This window comes from Miniopterus schreibersii, assembly GCF_964146895.1.
Source record: "Miniopterus schreibersii genome assembly, chromosome: 4".
Classification (NCBI taxonomy): Eukaryota; Metazoa; Chordata; class Mammalia; order Chiroptera; family Miniopteridae; genus Miniopterus; species Miniopterus schreibersii.
This window is the reverse complement of record NC_138105.1, coordinates 98344058-98362595: the sequence shown is the minus strand read 5'-3', so window position 1 is coordinate 98362595 and position 18538 is coordinate 98344058. Positions and strand designations below refer to the sequence as shown.

The following is an 18538-nucleotide window of genomic DNA, read 5'->3' as shown; positions in this document are numbered from 1 at the left end:
CCCGCCCCCCCGACCCTCCGTCTGCTCCCCGGGTCCGCGCCCCTCCCACGCTCCTCCCCCCGGAGCTCTCTCCCCTCCCCGCGACCCTCCCCTCGCGCCCCCCCCCCCCCCCCCCGGGCTCCGGCTCAGCGCTCCCACCCCGTCGGCTGCGAGATCCCCACGGACGCGCGCCGGGCTGCGAAGCCTCCGGCAGGCTCCTCCGGGCCCTTCTCCAGGTGCCTTCTGCCCTCGTGACGCGCTCGGCTTGGGGAAGCGGCTCTCCATCCGAGGCGTGGTGAGCGCCTGCTGCATGCCAGGCGCTGGGCAGCGGGCCTGGAAATGCCCCCTCCAGGGAGAGGGGCTTGAGCACAGGGGCCCTGCCCTGGGACTGAGGCTGTTCCTCAGTTTACCCTCTCTGCGCCCGCTGTGCAATAGGGCCTGTGCTCCAGCGCGGGCCCCGGCGACGTCGCGGTCACGGGGGGCCGCGCAGGACAGACACCAAGAGCGCGGCGAGCGCTCCTTTGCCTAAGCCGGCGCTTCCATGCGCCGTGGCCGAGCGGAGCGCGCCTTTCCTCCGACTCCAGGGCCTAGGGGGTGGCCAGGCCTGGCTGGCCTGCAAGACTGGACATAGCAGCCTGGGCCCTGGGGCCAGCTCGGCTGTACTCTGTCCCTGGGCAGGGACGGGGCCCGGAGGGAGGGGGTCATGCAGTTGAGGTCGAGCACGGCCTGCCAGCCGCGGGAAGCCAGCTTTGTGCCTGCGGGAAGAACGGTGCGGGCTGGATAACTAGCCGCCGAGGCGCTAGGCGGGCTGGCTGCGCCGGTTCAAGGGCGCCTGGGGAGCCACGAGGCCAGCAGACGCGGTGTCCGGGGCAACGCTAAGCTCCGCCTCCTGATGCGGTCATGAAAGGGGCGGGGGTATGGGGGGGTTGCTGAGCGTTGAACGCAGGCGCAGCTTCTCAATGCCTCCTGGGAGTTGTAGTCGTCAGCCCGGTATTGCTCCGGGGAGGACTACATTTCCCAGAAAGCCTGCCAAGCCGCGCACGCAGCCGCCGGAAGGAGCCCGCCGCACGAGGTTCTCGGAGCGAGCGGCGCCGGGTCTGAGTTGCCTGAGCTGGGGTCGGCGTGATGCCCAAGGCCAAGGGGAAGACCCGGCGGCAGAAGTTCGGCTACAACGTTAACCGGAAGCGTCTGAACCGGAATGCTCGCCGGAAGGCCGCCCCGCGGATCGAATGGTGAGGGGGCGGGTCGCAGGAGGCCGCGGGCCTGGCCGGGGGGCCCGCGAGCTGACACTTAGGCGCCCTCCCTCCCTCTCTTTTCCCGCAGCTCCCACATCCGACATGCCTGGGACCACGGCAAGTCCGTGCGGCAGAACCTGGCCGAGATGGGGTTGGCCATGGACCCCAACAAGGCGGTGCCCCTCCGTAAGAGAAAGGTACTGACGCGGCGGGTCCCGGGCCTCGTTCCCCCGGGGTTAGCCGGGCTTCAGGCGCCCGCCCTGGGCCTCCCCGCGGCCGCCCACCCGACCCGGCCGGGCTGCGGCCGAGGGCGCCTTGGCGGCCTCCCCTCTGCTCCTTCCCCCACACCCGGGCCTGGGTGGGAGCTGCTTCTCCACTTGCTTTTCCCTCTGAAATTCACCTGTTGGCATCTCAGTGATATTTCCCAGAATTTAGCTTTTTCTGCCCTTGACTTTCCTAGTAAGGACTCCCCAGAGTTTGGATCTTTGCTTTTCTTGCATCTTCCCCCCAGCCATCCATTCGTCCTTGGTCTGAGGCTTTCTCTAGGGCCAGTTTTTCCCAAATAAGGATTTCCTGGGCTACCCTTTTTAAAAAAAATAGCACCTTCTCCCCCCCCCCCCCCCCAGCAACTTCTCTCCTGCGTTAATTTATAGCACTTGCAAATACTTGGTGGTGCTATATATTTGTTTCTCTCTTTTGCCCAACATAATCCCCTTGGGGACAAGGACTTTGTGTTCTGTTCACTACTAAATCGCCATAGAGAAGAGATCTGACATCTCCCCCTCATTGTAAATTATAAAGCACTTCTGTGTGTTGTTTCATTGGATTGTCACCCAACAAAGTGAAGCAGACAAGGAGTATTATGCTCATTTCGCAGGTAGACGCAGAAAGACAATTGCTTGCTTGAGTCTCTTGGAAACCATGAAGCCTTTAGGGCATTGGTTCTCCTTGTCATCTATTCCTGCCTAACCTTGTGCAGGGATTCTTATGTGTCATGCAGTGGTGCTGGGATGAGCAAGAGCATCTAGAAGTTTCCCTCATCCGGATCCTTCCTTCATCTACTGGCCTCACTCGCTTTGTTCTCTGCAGGTCAAGGCCATGGAGGTAGACTTAGAGAAGCCTCAGGAGCTCGTGCGGAAGCCCTATGTGCTAAATGGTGAGTACTGGCCACATTCCTGTAGGTTACCATCCAGCATAGTCAGGGCCGGAAAGGGCAGATGGAAAAACCGAGGATCAGAAAGAAGTGAGCTGGTCCAGGGCTCACAGAGTTAGAGTTGTGTCTCCAGCTGGAACGTTCAGTCTACTGACGAAACTCATATGTGTCAAGTGAGGTCAGAAATGTTCAGGGGGGATGGAGCCAGGTGCCTGAGAGGTTAGAAAAGAAACCATGAAGTCTCAGGCACACATTTCAGCTTCTCCTAAATTTAAGGATGAACAGATTTGTAGAGATGTCACCATCTTATTTAATCTTCCCAATGACTAATCAATTTCATGTTCATTAAGGCCATAGAAACTCAGAATACTCTGGAATTCTCCACCCACCCTTCCTCTTACATCAGGTTTTTTTTTTAATATGTCTTTATTGATTTCAGGAGGAAGGGAGAAGGAGAGAGAGAGATAGAAACATCAGTGATGGGAGAGTCATTGATCAGCTGCCTCCTGCACACCCCCTACTGGGGATGGAGCCCGAAACCCTGGGCATGTGCCCTAACTGGGAATTAAACTGTGATCTCCTGGATCATAGGTCAGTGCTCAACCACTAAGCCATGCTGACCGGGCCTTATATCAGATTTCTAACAGTTCTCCTGAATGTAAAAGGATTTGAATGGCCAGACATTTGATATAGAATTCCTTGAGGTCCTGTCTTTAGTATATCTCAGTGATTCTCATAAGGATTACTGCATTGGACTGCATATATAAAATCATGTACTTATTGTAGTCAAAGCTAATTTTAAAAATTTTGACTCTAAGCAATTTTGCACTTAACCCTGGATAAGATTTGACTACCGTGTTTCCTTCCGTGAGCTATTTTTCTTCCGTCATAGATGAGAAGGAGGGAGCATTTGCGTAGCTATTTCAAAAGCAAAGCCATCACTGGCTCCACAGCTTGGCTTTTTCCTCCCATGGAAAAGAGGTGCCAGGCCCAGCCTTAGGCCCTAGTTCTCACTTTTTCAGGCCTTTCCTGTTTCATGTTTACAGTAACACTTCAAGAAGAGGGTCTCGCCAAGCTGGGCGTGGCTTAGTGGTTGAGCATGGACCTAAGAGACCTAAGATCCAGGAGATCGAGGTTCGATTCCCGGTCAGGACACATGCCCGGGTTGTGGGCTCCATCCCCAGCAGGGGGCATGCAGGAGGCAGCTGATCAATGACTCATCATTGATGTTTCTATCTCTCTCTTCCTCTCCCTTCCTCTCTCTCCGAAATCAATAAAGATATATTAAAAAAAAAAAAGAGGGTCTCAGTTTAGAGCTGGAAGGGAGCCCTGGCCTGTGGACAGGCAGTGTATTTTCATCTCTGTCCCAGGACCTGGCACTAAATAAAGATTATAAGTATGCTGCCTTTTTCTTACCTATCTGAGGTCCAAAGAGATGACTTGCCTTTCAGGAAGTTGCCACTGGCAGATGATTGTGTCATAGGCAGAGCCTGGGACCCAAGGGGCTGAAGAGGGAGATTCTAGCACTGAATATGGGGGCGGAGAGGCAAAGCCCACCAGATGGCTTGGGATTGGGCAAAGGGGTGACTGGGCAGCTCAGACAGTGCAGGAAGCAACACCTCATTCCCTATCTCCTGGATTCTCTCACCCCAGACCTGGAGGCAGAAGCCAGTCTCCCAGAAAAGAAAGGAAATACGCTGTCTCGGGACCTCATAGACTATGTACGCTACATGGTGGAGAACCATGGGGAGGACTACAAGGTGAGTAGATCAGGCCTGACAGAAAGCACCACTTGGGCCTGTTGGGAAGGCATCGTGGACCATTCGTGATCTGATCTGCTTGTCTAGGGCCAGTTTCCTGAGTCGAAACAAAGGGAAGAAAGACTCTAGGAGATGGATCCTACTGACAGTGCTTATAGCTGGTAGACTGAGTGGCTGTCCCACAAATACGTTGTTTTGCTTGCATAGTATTTACAAAGAACTTGAACTAGTTGCCATTTTAGTTATAGGAGGTTTCAAATAAAAGTCCCTATTTTTGGCTTCAGTTAAAAATGGAAAGATCTGGCTACACTGCCCCCTCTCCCCCCATGCCTAGTGGGATTAATTGGCTGTGGTTGAAGCATGCGCTGCTCAGCTGGCCCCTGCAGCATCTGCCCCCATTTCCCCACATACACCATGGCTTTTGAGGTGAGGAAGCTGAGCCTCTGGGACAGGAAGTGGCTGGCCCACCTCCAGCAGAGCTAGGATTTGAGCCTTTGCCTGTCCAGCCCTCAAGTAACCCTTCTCTCTTCTTAGGCCATGGCCCGGGATGAGAAGAATTACTATCAAGATACCCCAAAACAGATTCGGAACAAGATCAACGTCTATAAGCGTTTTTACCCAGCGGAGTGGCAAGCCTTCACTCAGTCTTTACAGAACACGATGGAGGTCGAGTGACTGGTCTACACCGGCCCCAGGCGGAAGCCTCCTGCTGGACCAAGAAGCTGGAGCCAGGGTTGAAGGCAAGGAGGGGCGTGTGGTTAGAGGCTGGCCGAACCCCACTCGGGGCCAGGGCCCAGGGCTAGGGCCAGGCCCGCCTCATTTGGGTGACGTGAGGAGATGGTGGCTGTTCCATAGCAGGGTCGTAGGCAGGCTGCAGGGTGTGCACTGGGCGTTTTCTTAGTCTTGATACTCTGTCTTCAGCTACTAATGATATAAAAATCCTCCTGTTCCTGAGGCTTCTACAAGCACGGAAAATGTCTCTTAATGCTTTTAAAGAGCTTAGTGATTTTACATAAATCATTTCACGTCAGGCCCCATAAGGTGTGATTTTATTCTCGTCTTGCAGGTAAGGGAACAGGCTGGGAGGCACGGGGTGGGCTGAAGTCACGTCTCTCCTACAGCTAGGCCTGGGCTTTTACTTGCTGCCATCTGACCCACCAGGGCACACTGAGACTCCAGCAGTGACTGGCCACCAGGCACGGCAAGCACGGCCTTTAGGACCGAGTCTAGCGGAGCTCCAGAGGGCCTTTGCTGTTTGGCCTCGTAGTTTCAGTCCTTCACAGCCTCCCAGATTCAGGCCTTTGACTAGGCAGGCCCCTGACACCTTGCTTCTTTACCCAGTTCAGGGCCAATTTTATTTTATTTATTTATTTAAAATGTTTTTATTGATTTTAGAGAGAGAGGAAAGGAGAGGGAAATGGAAACATCAATGACAGTCACTGATCAGCTGCCTCCTGCACACCCCCTACTGGGGATCAAGCCCACAACCCGGGCATGTACCTTGACTGGGAATCGAACTGGTTAACTCTTGGTTCATGGGTCGATGCTCAACCACTGAGCCACAGAGGCCGGGCTCAGGTGCCAATTTTAGGAAGTCTTCCCTACCATTACCCCCTGCCCCCAGGCCCTGTAAGTGTCCTGTAGCCCCCATACCCCAGACTTCCTGTTAGCAATACCTGTCCATCATAACTGGTTTTTAATCTGCTTGACATCCTCTATCAGACAGGGCGAGTGCAGGGGCCTTGCCTGGAAATGCTTGGGGAGTGGCCTCCATTCTGACCTTGGGTGTGGAGGCTGTCAGATGATGTCCTTGGTGGTCCCATTTCCAGGCTTTGCTAAAAGGGCCAGAGCCAGGAGTAGGAGGAGGGTTTGGATACCACCCCAACCCCATGTGGACTGAAGGGGCTGGGGACTTGCTGTTGACAAATTGGATCATAGGAAGTGTTCTGGAACCACCCTATAGCTGTCCCGCACTGGGACTGTAAGCACCCAACACACATTCATCAAAATCACAATTCAAATGAAACCAGCTGAGTTTTTGGCATTTATTGTGTAGTACCTCGGGCACTGCCTGCACTCCATCTCACGTCGTCTGTCCTCAGCAGCCTGCAGGTCTGGGTTCGCGAGGCTCAGGCGGGGCAGCAAGGCCCTTTATTCCAGATCTTTGGTGGGAATCCTCCCCCATTCCTTAGTGCACCCATCTCCCGGACACAGCAGATGAGGAAAAGTTGGAGGGTCCCCTTTTCAGAGCTACTAGAAATGACTCTGAGGACTTGTAAGTAGACAGCAAGCGTGGGAGGCACACTGCTCACTGTCCCATTCAAGGTCTGGAGCAGCGGCAAGAGGACAACACCACAGGCAGGTTCCAGCAGCTGGTGCAAAGTGCTGGCAGTTGCTACTAAACTAGCATAAGAACAAAGTGTTTTCCAAAGGCAGGTGGAAAGGTTGTATGGAGAATCAGGCGCTTCCTTCAGGCAGATAGTCCAGTTATAACATTTTCACCAGCACCTCTGCGGAGGGCTGGGGGCAATGAGGACTGACACCATCCCCTCCCCAGTCTTACAGCTGGTACCACTGCTCAGCAATGGGCAGTTGTGGGCACCAAGAGGTGCCAGAGGCTTCTTGGGATAGGCAGTCCAAGGTGATGGTCCCAGAATCCTCAAGCTCTCTTGCCCAGACCATCCACATATCCCAGCTAAGCAGAGGCTTCCCTCCCTCGTGAAGAGTGGGTACCGCGTGGTCAGTGCCCACATGCTCTCAGGTCCAGAGCCTTCCTGCTGCCATCTTCATTACAAGAACTGCCCAGACACTTCCTCCCTATATTCCCAGGCTCAGGTAGGCGGGAGCTGCAGAGGTGGGGCAGTGGCGGGAAGGTGTCACCCTGGCTAGCTCAGGAACCTCCCTTTGAGATGAACAGCTCCAGGTAATGCCTGGTTCCCAAAAGCAGTTATCTGGGTTCCTGAATCAACGTCACATTCAGGAGCAACTGGTAAGAGCACCACAAGGCCAGGCAGCTAGCTTTTCTTAAGAAAGGACGCTGTCCCACCTTGCGCAGCGTCTGGTCCTGGAAATCAGAGCAGATGGGCCCTGTGGCACTCTGCTTGGAGGACGGGCCAGCAGCCCCAGCAGAGGAGTGCAGGCTTCAGCCACAGACTTGCTGGGGCACATCCACTGGCCAACAGAACATCTCTATTCTGTAGAAGTATCAGGAGTGGCAGTCTGACCCTGCAGTGCCTCTCAGCAGTGTGTGTCTTCTGGTGCCACTGGGACCCATTACTTCTGAGTGGTCTTTAAAAGCAGCTCAACTACATGCAGTTGAACTCTATTCAAGTTCATCTTCCCCTGCTGGGGACTTTAAGAATTGCACTACATAGTGGTACTCAGTAGGCCAAGGCAGATCTCAGGGGAAGAAAAGGGTCCCCTCACCAACGCTGGTCCCAAAGGTAACTTTCAAGCACTGGAAACCAGCTGGGGCTTATAGAACACAGAAGCGAGAAGTTGTCAGAAAAGTTTCAAAGGCTATTCTACAACCCAAGTCGTTCCTTAATGATTGAAAATAAAAGCAGACAAATCAACTCAATGCAGAAAGTTAGTCCTGCAGCCCCCGGGCAGAGCAGGCTACTCTTCAGTTCTCCTGCCTCCCTCCGCCTCTTGTCTTGCACCAGCCACAGAACTGAAGAGAGTAAACATCAAGTGAAACAAAGGCACGTGACCTGTTCTCAACGGAAAAGCAAACTGAGTCAGGCATCTGTTCTCGCAAAAGTCCGCTTGCGGCTGTTAATTCAGTGGCCACGACAGACAAGGCCCCTTCCTTCGCCTGCACTAAAGAGAATGTCAGTGCAGACAAGACGGCCCTTAGGCTGGCTGGTCCCTGGAAGGAGAATCTGTGCACGGAGAGAACGGACGTTCCCTCCAGCTCCACTGTGGCTGGGCAGCCACGAGCCCCAGGCTACCCTGCTGGCTGGTCTGCTACGTCTTTCATTTCTTTTCACCTGGATTTACATGACTGAAATTTCCTTTCCCAGAGTCCTTTGTTACCTATATAGAAGGGGTCTGACTACTAATGGAGTTACATTCATGTGGATCAGTGTGAAGTACACTGACATCAATTACAGCCAATGGGCAGGGGAAGCTACGGCTTATAGCTTATCACTTTTTCATTCATGATTCCAGCTATTTTCCTCAAAGATCCAAATTTTCCATGACAGTCACATGGGGTTTTGATAACACACCTAGAAACAGAGCCTAAGTCTTTGGCCTGTTCCCTCTATAAATAAATAAATAATCACGATGCCCAGCTCTGGTGGGCGTTTTCGGTCTTCTTCCCCCCCGGGGAATGGGACTCCAGTCTCCCCACTTACGAAAGCATGGGCGCTGGCACAGTTAACACAATAGCAGCAGCTTTTGCCTCCAGACTTGGTGGGGGAAAGCTTTCAGTTTTTCTGATTAGAGGATGAGCACCTCTTATTCTACAGTCATGAGAGGCTGGTGGGCCAGGCCTTGGCTTGGGGAAGGCGGGAGGTTTCAGATCCTTGATACGATGACCTTCAGGTTTGTCCTCAATTTCTTATCTCTGTTGCTGGGAAATGCATCTCCCAATTTGAGAAAACCATAGAAATCCTTTCAAAATGATGGCCCTGGGGCCAGAGGGAGAGACTGGTCAAGGCCATAAGCCAGATGGGCAGAGCTGGGCTGAAGGACAATGTGGAGCTGAGAGCCAGGGTTCACTGTCCAGAACCACCCTCGAGGAGGAGCATGCAGTTGCCAGGAGCGAACAGTCTAGACTGGGAGTACTTCTGACACCTAGATGGCCCTCAGCCACAGGAACCTCAGGGAGCACTGAGCCCACTGAGCATCTCACCACACAGGTCGGGAGGCGCCCTCACTGTAAACGCTGGATCCCCTTCTGTCCCGAAGAAGCCAGATACTCTCTGTGCTCGCCCTCTGCCCCATCCGCCTCCCCGCTTCAGCCCCATTGCCACCTCACCAGGAAGGCTTCTTCGTGGTTCTTGGCCTTGCCCAGACCCTGCTCATGAGGGCAAGGAGAGAAGGGATGTGTAGCTCCTGGCCCAGGCCCAGGCCCAGGCAGGAGAGGAAGAAGCAGGAGCAGCGGAACTGGGGCACCCAGGGCTGGTCGGCGAACAGGTGGTGCCCGCCTAGGAGAGAAGCTGCAAGAGTAGTTTCCAGATGTGCACGGTGCCAGGGTTTCCAAAGCCGGGTCCTGCAGGGGCGATGCTGGCTCCCAAGAGGAAGACTTCCCGCTGCCTGTTGACAGCCTGCAGACCCAGCTCCTGCTGTAGCTCCACCATGCTCAAGGCCTCGCTCAGGTCCTGGTGAAACAACCAGTTTTTCCCAACACCCAGCCTCATTGCCCACGAAATAAACTTGAGCTACTTCAGGGAACCCTGGGGCCCAAGTTCCCAGAAGTGGCCTCTGGAACCCCTGGTCTAAACTCTTCCTCATCTCTGCCTTTCCTCTGTACTAACCTCTCTTCATCCCATCATGAGCAGCACTTCCTATATGTCAGGCATTGTGATAGGTACTAAGTCTTATTTAATTCTCACAGTGTAAACTGATGAGGAAATTGGCTCAGGGAAGGTGAAGTCATTGTCAAGGAAATAGAAGTGGCAGAGCCAGATGTCAAACTCAGGTTGGTGTGATACCCAAGTATAGGACCCTTATAGGAATCCCAGCTTAGGTTCCTAAACTCAGTAGTGGAGAGATCTTACAGTGGGGTCACTTCTGGACAAGGGCCTTGCCTCCCGACTCCAGACACCAGCTGAGGAAAGTATGAGGCAACTATAGAATACGGCTGGTGAGGGCACATTTTAACGTCAAGACTGGCCTAAAATTAAAATGATTCTTTTTGGAGCAATTCATAGAATGCTGGGACCTTTGGTGTTGTCTCCTGTAGGTTCAAAATCGTTATAGCCTGCCTGGTGTGGCTCCGGCTGAGCATTGGCCCATGAACCAGGAAGCCAGGGTTCGATTCCCAGTCAGGGCACATGCCTGGGTTTCAGGCCCAATCCCCAGCAAGGGGTGTGCAGGAGGCAGCTCATCAATGACTCTAATGGATGATTCTCCCTCTCCCTTCCTCTCTCTGAAATCAATTAAAAAAAATACATCAAAATTGCTATAAATTATAGTTTATATGTAGGGTGATGATGTGATTCATTGTCCAAATCGGTGTACTTCTGAGACTCAAAATGGGCACTACCAATAATCATACTAGAACAACAGGCATAAACGGGGACTGTCCCAGGCAGACCAAGACCTACAGTCACCTATTTATGAAGGTCACCTATTTCCCGACAGGCAGGGGGACTCTGAGGTCAAAGACACAAGCCTCTCTCCAACCAGGTTGGAAACGTCCCATGACATTCAAGGTCAGGGTCACAGGCCATGGGAGATATTTCAGGACTCCGTACCTTGGCGGTTTCACCTATTGAGATAGCACTTTAGGTCTGTGATGCTGAGGGCTGCTGGGCCCAGGGCACCTCTCTGGCTCCCAGGAGAGGTACAGTGTAGTGGTTAAGAGCAGAGACTTTGAGGACGATCTGAGTTCAAGTCCTGGCTTTGCCACTTCCCAACTGTAACTTTGGGCACTTAGGGACAACAGCAAGGCCTATCTTGGGGTCTTTGTAGGACTAAAGTGAGGTTATGACTGTCAGGGGCTTGGCGCTGTGCCTGGCACACTAAGCACACAATCAGTGCTCATTGTTATTACACTTAGTCTGTTAACTTCTCATCATTTCCCAGCTTTAGCTCTCTGATCAGAGAGCCAGAAGTCACAAGGACACAGCAGAATGGAAAAGCTGCAGGTTTGGGAGTTAGATATTCCAATTTCACTATTTTCAAGGTGTACCAACCTCGGGGATGCCCTGGTTGAGCTTCAGATGCCCTGTAAAGTAAGACTGGTGTTCCATACCTTGGAAGGCCAACAGAAGCATAATATGAAATGTCATTCAACACCACACCTGGCATCTAGTGGATACTTAATTACTTTTCTCATTTTTCCAGGATGACAGGGAGGCCGAAGGGAAGGCAGACAGGATTGGGGGTGTGGGATGGGGCAGAAGAGTGGGGGACAGGCTCTCCACCCTCGCTCCAGGTCATAGGCCTGGGCCTGAATCCCTCTCCAGTGTGCCTGCCCTGCCCAGGCACCTGTGGATCAAGTCTGGCCTGAACCAGACTCCTGTAGCCCTCACCTGCTTGTTGGCCACCACGACGATAGGCAGGTCGGGGTCCTTGTCCAGCAGCCTGTGCAGCTCCTGCCGGGCCCAGGGCAGCCGCAGCCGGTCAGCCGAGTCCACCATGAACACCAGCACATCCACCTCGTTCACAAACTCCATCCAGTAGAAGCGCAGGTTCTGGCTGCCGCCGACTAAGGAGAGGTCAGGGGCCAGCTCAGAGCCTCCCTGAGCCCTGGCTCTCTACATACAGCCCCATCCCCACCCTACTTCCAGCTTCCCAAGGTTTCATCAACCAGAACAAGGAAAAGACCGCAGGTTCCACAGCCAATCAGACCTGGGTTTAGTTCTAGGTGACAGCTGGGTCTCCCTGGGTTAAGTTGCCACCTTCAAACGTTAGTCTCCTACTCACTGAACTTACCTAACAACAAAATCCAAAGGTACATATACACTGTTCTCTTCTGAGGGCTGGTATATAGAAAAATGCTCAAGAAGTAGTACTTCTAGTTATTTCTCCTGGGCTGCCTTGCCTCCTGACAATTCCTAGCTTTCTCCTGAGTCAGCGGTAGCTGCGGTCAAAAGCCAGGACTTCCTGCCCTGCCTGTGCACAGCCATTCTCCATTCAGTTTCTTTTGTTCAGTTTGGTCACCCCATTTTCTTCCCCTGGAAACGCCATACTCAGTCCTACCACATGGCTGCCCATGTACATCCCCAACGTGGGTTGCCTTCCTGTCCCTTCTGTCCCTCTGCAGAGTCCCCATTGGTGACCCTGCAGCCTAGTGTTTCTGGTTATACTTCTGGCCCTTGTGGACACTAAGCTCTTTGAGAGTTAGAGCTGTTGACCTCTGGATCCCCCCCAAAGCCCTCAGCACAATGCCTGGCACATAGCAGGCACTCAACAAGTATTTACTGAGTGCTTACTAGGTGCCAAGCACTGATCTGGGTGCTGGGGATACAGAGGTGAGCAAGGCAGGCAGGGGCCCTGCTCTCAAGGGGCTCCCACCACAATCAGGATGGATACAGCAATAACACAAACATGTCAGAAAGGAAGGAAACAGAAACAGGGAAAGTGGCTGGGAGCAGGGGTGGCTTTGGATTGGGTGGTCTAGGAAGGTCTCCCCAAGGAGGTGGCATGAGAGCTGAGTCTGGGATGGTGAGAAGGAACTAGCCATGGGAGAGGCAGAGAAAAGCATTCCAGGCAGAGGGAAGAGAGGCTGGGCAGAAGGTGGCCAGGGTGGCGAAGGCACCACCAGAGGGAGAGGAGAAGCCATGACCAGCAAGGCTGGCCAGGGCTGAACCACACAGGGCCTGGAAAGCCACAGTGGGACTGCGGGGAGCCCCTTAAGGGTTTTAAACAAGAATGACGTGATCTGAAAGATACCACTGGCTGACATCAGGGACAAGTAGAAGCAGGACGACCAGCAAGGAGGCTGTTGTACTTGTTGTACTGAGAGATGGCAGTAGCTTGGAGCAAGCAGGCAGTGGTGGAGGTGGGGAAAAGCAGACAGACCAGAAGCCGGACAGACAAGCATTAAGCTGACGGAACTAGCTAATGAAATGGATATAGGAGGTGGGGGAAGGGAAGAGTCATCAAAGATCCACAAAGGCCCATCCTCAGCTGGGTTCCAGGCCCGGCATTGTAGGAGACCACAGCAGAGTGTGTGTTCTGGGAGGGGAAAACCCGGGACTTGAATGGAAGATCTGTGGCTGAATCCAGGCCGAGTAACCCTACGGAGGCTGGATTGTTCCTGGTCAGACCCTTGGGTAACATGAAAACACCAAATCCTTTCTCTCAGAGTTGGAGGAGGGGTGCACTATCTCTGCCAGACAGGGTGGGCCTCAAGTGCAGAACCCCCACTTGACCTTTTTGTGTCCCTGGCACAAAAGAGGGAGATGGGAAAGCTTGTTGAAGAGACCAAATACTAGGTGAATGTCAACGTTTGCTATAACCAGGGAGGCAAGATGTAGCCAGATCTGACCCACAGGCAAGTATCTGAGATCAGACGAACTGGGTCCAGTCATGCCAACAGCCAGGCCCTGAGTCTGATCCCCTACCTAGCACTTAACCCAGCCCACCCAGTCCTTTGGCTGGCAGGAAGTCTACCTGTCCCTCTACCAAGTCTGTGGCTAGACACAGGTGGCTAAGTACTGCTCCCCTCTCAATTCCCTCTGCCATCCTCTCCCAAGATCCCAAGAAGCCTAACACCAAGGGCAAGGGGCTGCTCAGACCCTCTCTGATCTCTCGACAAGCTCTCCCAGGTACTTGTGTGGGCTGGGCCTAGGGGATAGAGCTGGATCAGACTTGTCTGTCTCCCAGAGGCTGGTATGTGGCAAATACTGTAGCAGAAGGTGCGCCCAGAGGAAGAGCCCTAAACCTAGCATGGGGGTCAGAGGAGGCTTCACAAGGGCATCGTGTTTGACGTAAATCGTGAAGGATGAATACTAATTTATCGCGGGTAGATGGGCTTCCCAGACTGAGGGAACAGTGCTTGCAGGACAGAAGACACAAAAGAAAAATAGCAAGTACCCTTGAGAAACAAGCAGTGTGCTTAACATGGAGAGTCAGACAGTTGCAGGCCTCAGTTTCCCCATGTTTTAATGAGGGTAATAATTGTTTCCAGTTGCATGGAGCTGCTGGGAGGATTCTATCAAGTACAGTCATGCGCCACATAATGACACTCCAGTCAATATCGAACCACATGTGTGGCAATGGTCCCATGAGATTATAATGGAGCTGGAAAATTCCCATCACCTAGTGACACTGTAGCACAACGCATTACAACTGCCTACGGTATCCAGTGTAGTAACACGCTTGTAGCCTAGGAGCAATGGGCATACACCACATAGCCTAGGTGTGGAGCAGACTGTACCATCTGGGTGTGTAAGTGCACTCTATAATGTCTGCACAAGGATAAGATCACCTAACTACATTTCTCAGATGCCACCCCTGTCAAGTGACACATGACTGTAATGCCTGTCAAACGACTGGCATGCAGAAAACTAGCTGTTAGTATCTGTTAGGCACGTGCGCTTCAGCTGGAGTGAGGGGCAGGCAGGACAAAGCTGAGCTGCCTGTTCAGAGGGGCCCCCACGTCAAAAGACAGCGTGTTTTGTATCCTGTGCCCCTGGAAGCACAGAGGGGTGTGTTCTGCTTAGATAAGCATTTGGAGCCACCCCCAGGCAAAGAGCCCAGGCCTGGGTCCAGCTCAGGCGATGGGGCGATGGCGTCTGCGCGCGCGGAGGGGAGGGGGTCTGCTCACTCTCTAGCAGGTCCACCTCGAAGTTCCTGGTGGGCATCCGCACGGAGTTGAAGCCCCACGTGGGGATGTGGCCTTCCCGCGGCGGCTTCCCGGACAGGACTCGCAGGAACGTGCTCTTCCCGGAGCCATCCAGGCCCAGCACCAGCACCTCGCGCTGCTCCAGCTCCTCCAGCGCCGGCTCTTCCTCCTCCTCGCCCTCGTCACCCTCGTCGCCCTCGTCGCCCTCGTCGCCCTCGTCGTCCTCGGGCTGCGGGGTACAGGGCAGCTGCGGCCTCGCCCTCCCCCCTGCCCTTCCCGGGGGCCGGCAGAGGCACCAAAGCGCCCATCCCCGCCCTCCACCGCCTGGGACCCGCGGGCGGTGCCCGGTGGGGTCCTGAATCCTCCGCCTCGTCTGCGGGCTTTCCCTGCGTGACCCCGCCAAGCTCCTCACGCGCACGCCCCGGGTGGCAGGGGCCGCGGAGTCGGGGCGGGAGCGCGGCGCGGCCACAGCCCGGGGCAGGCGCCGGCCCCTCGCGCACCCCGGCCGCGCACCGCGCAGGCGCCGGCGGCCAGGGCTGCGGCCCTGACGCCCCGGGGAGGCCCGGCCCGGCGCCCACCCGCCCCTCCGCCCCGGCTCCCGACGGCCCGGCCGCCCGCGCGGGCCTGCGGCGGCCCCGAGCCCGGGCCAGGCGCTCGCCGCCCGCCCCCAGCGCAGCCGCGGCCCGGCACTCACGTCCCAGTCGTCCCACTCGGGGAGGCGCGCGGGCTCCGCGCCCCACCAGCCCTCGCAGCCGTCCCAGCGCCGCTCCGGCCCGCGGCCGAAGTAGGTCTTCCAGAGGACGAAGAGCACCGAGCCCAGCACGGCCGCCGCGCCGCCCAGCGCCAGCACCCAGGGGCTCAGCGGCCGCGGCGCCATCGGGCCGGGCGCGGGGCGCGGGGCGCGGGGCGCGGGCGCGGGTGCGGGTGCACAGGCCGAGCCAGCCGGCCGCCGAAGATGGCCCCGCAGCGACTGCGACTGCCGCGGCCGCGCCCACCCGCGCCCCGCACTACAAGCCCCACAATGCACCTCCGCCGCCGCGACGGGCCGCCTGCGCCGTGGGGCGGGGGCGCGGGCGCGGGTCCGCGCGTCCCCCGGGGCGGTGCGCGGCGCGGCCAGGGGCTGCGCCTGGGCGGTGCCGGCGGCCTCCGCCGAGCTCTCGCGGGGCGCCCGGGCCGGCTCGCGCTGCCGCCGGTCGCCCCTAAGACGGGACCTCGGGGACCCGGAGCCCACCCGGGTCGCGCCGCGGTGCCTTGGCGCAGCCTGCATTTGAACCCGAGCGACCCGTTTCCCGTGCGTCGCTCAAGACCTCAGGGAGGTTAATCGCTACAGTGACTTGTCTAATTTGTGATCAACTGACTTTTTTAGGGTGCTCACTGGGGATTTATTTCAAAGCGAGAATAATGATCCAAATCGTTTTCAAATGCCGTTTTTATGACAATGTCATATTGCCATAAACGAAGTTGACATAACCTGTTGTGCAGACATTTAATTAAACATACTAATTTTGATTATGCAGGGTGTTTTGTTTTTAAAATGGAGCCAATTGTTTTGCTCTTAGTATTCAGAGATATTTTTGTGGGTCCCTGAAAAGCCCATAGACTTACATTCTGAGGTTCTGGGGGCTGGGACTTACGCATGTGAATATTGGTAGGACTCAAGTCAGCCCAACGCAGAGACTGTGCCCTCCTTCCCAGGGCACCGAGCAGAGCGCCGACAAAAAGACACAAGAACAGCTTTCTATCTAACCAGCTGCTCCGGACTCGCTGTGAGGTTGGCCTGATCGCTTCTGTTCTCTGCAGCTTAGTTGCACCACCTGTAATACCAGGTTGGATAAATTGGTTTCTAAGGACAGCCTCACAGATGACCCTCTGAACCAGGGATGGGGGATGTTTCGTCTGGCCCTGCCAAGGCAACCGCAGTTCCAGCCATCATATTAGGGGTGAGTTAATTAAATGTTTGACCAAGTATAGCAGGCTATTTTTTTTTAATATATCTTTATTGATTTCAGAGAGAGGAAAGGAGAGGGAGAGACAGAAGCATCAATGATGAGAGTCATTGATCGGCTGCAGCCCACAACCTGGGCATGTGCCCTGACTTGGAATCGAACCCCAATCGCCTGGATCCTAGGTCGACGCTCAACCGCTGAGCCACACCCAGCCAGCAGTAGGCTAATTTTTAAGTCGATAATTTTGTATGGCCCTGGAATGATGTTATAAATATCCAAATCGCCCAGCCAGGCGTGGCTCAGCGGTTGAGCGTGGACCTGGGATCCAGGCGATCGGGGTTCGATTCCTGGTCAGGGCACATGCCCGAGTTGCGGGCTCGATCAATGACTCTCTCATCATTGATGTTTCTATCTCTCTCCCTCTCCTTCCCTCTCTCTGAAATCAATAAAGATATATAAAATAATAATAATAAATAAATATCCAAATGGCCATTGGCAGAAGAAAGGTTCCGCAGGCGTGCTCTAACCCAGCATTCTTAATCTCTTCCATGAAACCTTTCTTCCCCATTACCACTAGAGGGAGATGTTGCTCCCCGTTATTTCTTCCTTGGGAAGGTGCTTTCAACCTGTGGCCCCAGGGACTTAAAAAGTGGAGGAGCTGAGACCAAGGACAGCTAGCAGCCAAACTATCAGGTAGATACTCAGCCCTGGGCTCGAATGTCAACTCTGCTGCCCCCTGGCTGAGGTACATTTCCAAAGTCGCCTCGAAAGTATTAGTTTCCTCTGCTGCCAGTTGGGCAATGGAAATGGACAATTCCTGCGCACCGCTAGGTGGACGGCTTCATCTAAATGACAAAGGCGGCAGGCTTCCAGGTAGAGCTCCCAGTTTAGAGACTCCAGAAACGCAAATGACACCCCCCCACACCCCCGCTTGCTACCTTCCTGCTGACCCAATTCCTGTCTGCTGATGGATCCTGAGAATGCTAGCAGCTCTGTCTAGGGAATGGGCCTTTCTGAGGGCTTGGCCTGGCCAGAGAGAACAGATGTCTACAGAAAGGCAGGTGACCCCTCCCCTATGAAGTAGGATGCAAGAGAGATCCTGATTAATTCTAATTTTTGAGGCTCCAAGTTTATTATTTTTTTAAATATAGCCCTAGCTGGTTTTGCTCAGTGATTACAGCGTCGGCTCCCAGACTGAAGGGTCCTGGGTTCGATTCTGACCAAGGGCACATACCTCCATTGCAGGCTCCATCCCTGGGTGTGTAAGGCAACCAATATGTGTCTCTCTCCCCCTCTCTCTCTGAAAAGCAATGGAAAAAATTTCCCCAGGCAAGGATTAAAAACAAACAAACAGAAATTAGTTTCCCGGTAAGTGTATGTTGTAAATATACATAAAAAGACAACCATGTTCTCTGGTCAGCCACACACAGGGCTCCTTGACTGGTATTTGCCCCCAGAAAAGAACCATACAGCCAGACCTCAAAGAAGAATTTTCCAAAGATGCTGCTGCCCTTGGGGAAGTAAGGTGGCCATGCACAGAAGTGGAAGCAGACGTGGTTAAGAACCAAAACCAAGTCAGAAGAAAAGCACAGAAGAGGGGTGGAGGGGAACCTCTAGTGCCACAAGAGATCCAACCCAGGAGCTAGGAAAGGTGGCCTGAACTTAAACAGCTCCGAAGGAACCCCTCGTGGGGTCTTGTGGATTCGGTCATGACGGACTGATACCAGGCTGTTTTGATTAGAATGGCTTTCCAAAATATACAAAGAACTCATACAACTCAACAAGAGGAAGACAAACCAATTTAAAAAGGGGCAGAGGACGTGAATAGATGCTTCTCCAAAGAGGACATACAGGTGGCCAAGAGGCATATGAAAAAATGCTCAACGTTGCTAATCATCAGAGAGATGCAAATTAAAACCACGAGGAGGTATCACTTCACACCTGTCAGAATGGCTCCATCAACAAATCAACAACAACATGTGCGGGCGAGGGTGTGG

The 18538-nt window shown here is 54.3% G+C and overlaps 2 protein-coding genes across 2 annotated transcripts; one reads left to right on the top strand and one right to left on the bottom strand.

Annotated features, from left to right (window-relative positions):
* Nucleotides 1-798: 798 nt before the first annotated feature.
* NOP16 (NOP16 nucleolar protein) lies at nt 799-5167 on the top strand. The gene is made up of 5 exons (XM_081135314.1): nt 799-1211; nt 1303-1411; nt 2304-2370; nt 4021-4127; nt 4662-5167. The coding sequence occupies exons 1-5, from the start codon at nt 1105-1107 to the stop codon at nt 4800-4802; spliced, it is 531 nt and encodes a 176-aa protein (XP_080991440.1). The 5' UTR covers nt 799-1104; the 3' UTR covers nt 4803-5167.
* A 991-nt stretch (nt 5168-6158) lies between these two features.
* Nucleotides 6159-15586, bottom strand: ARL10 (ARF like GTPase 10). The gene is made up of 4 exons (XM_081135313.1): nt 15290-15586; nt 14578-14824; nt 11336-11511; nt 6159-9457 (listed from the first exon to the last, which is right to left on the bottom strand). The coding sequence occupies exons 1-4, from the start codon at nt 15470-15472 to the stop codon at nt 9284-9286; spliced, it is 780 nt and encodes a 259-aa protein (XP_080991439.1). The 5' UTR covers nt 15473-15586; the 3' UTR covers nt 6159-9283.
* Nucleotides 15587-18538: the final 2952 nt, after the last annotated feature.

Excerpts from the sequence above, each read along its gene's own strand:
- NOP16 (XM_081135314.1), top strand. The coding sequence starts at position 1,105 with ATGCCCAAGGCCAAGGGGAAGACCCGGCGGCAGAAGTTCGGCTACAAC. Across the intron at positions 1,212-1,302 it reads GCCGCCCCGCGGATCGAATG|CTCCCACATCCGACATGCCT; the intron begins GTGAGGGGGCGG and ends CTTTTCCCGCAG. Across the intron at positions 1,412-2,303 it reads TGCCCCTCCGTAAGAGAAAG|GTCAAGGCCATGGAGGTAGA; the intron begins GTACTGACGCGG and ends TGTTCTCTGCAG.
- ARL10 (XM_081135313.1), bottom strand. The coding sequence starts at position 15,472 with ATGGCGCCGCGGCCGCTGAGCCCCTGGGTGCTGGCGCTGGGCGGCGCG. Across the intron at positions 14,825-15,289 it reads CCGAGTGGGACGACTGGGAC|CCCGAGGACGACGAGGGCGA; the intron begins GTGAGTGCCGGG and ends TGTACCCCGCAG. Across the intron at positions 11,512-14,577 it reads CGAGGTGGACCTGCTAGAGA|TCGGCGGCAGCCAGAACCTG; the intron begins GTGAGCAGACCC and ends ACCTCTCCTTAG.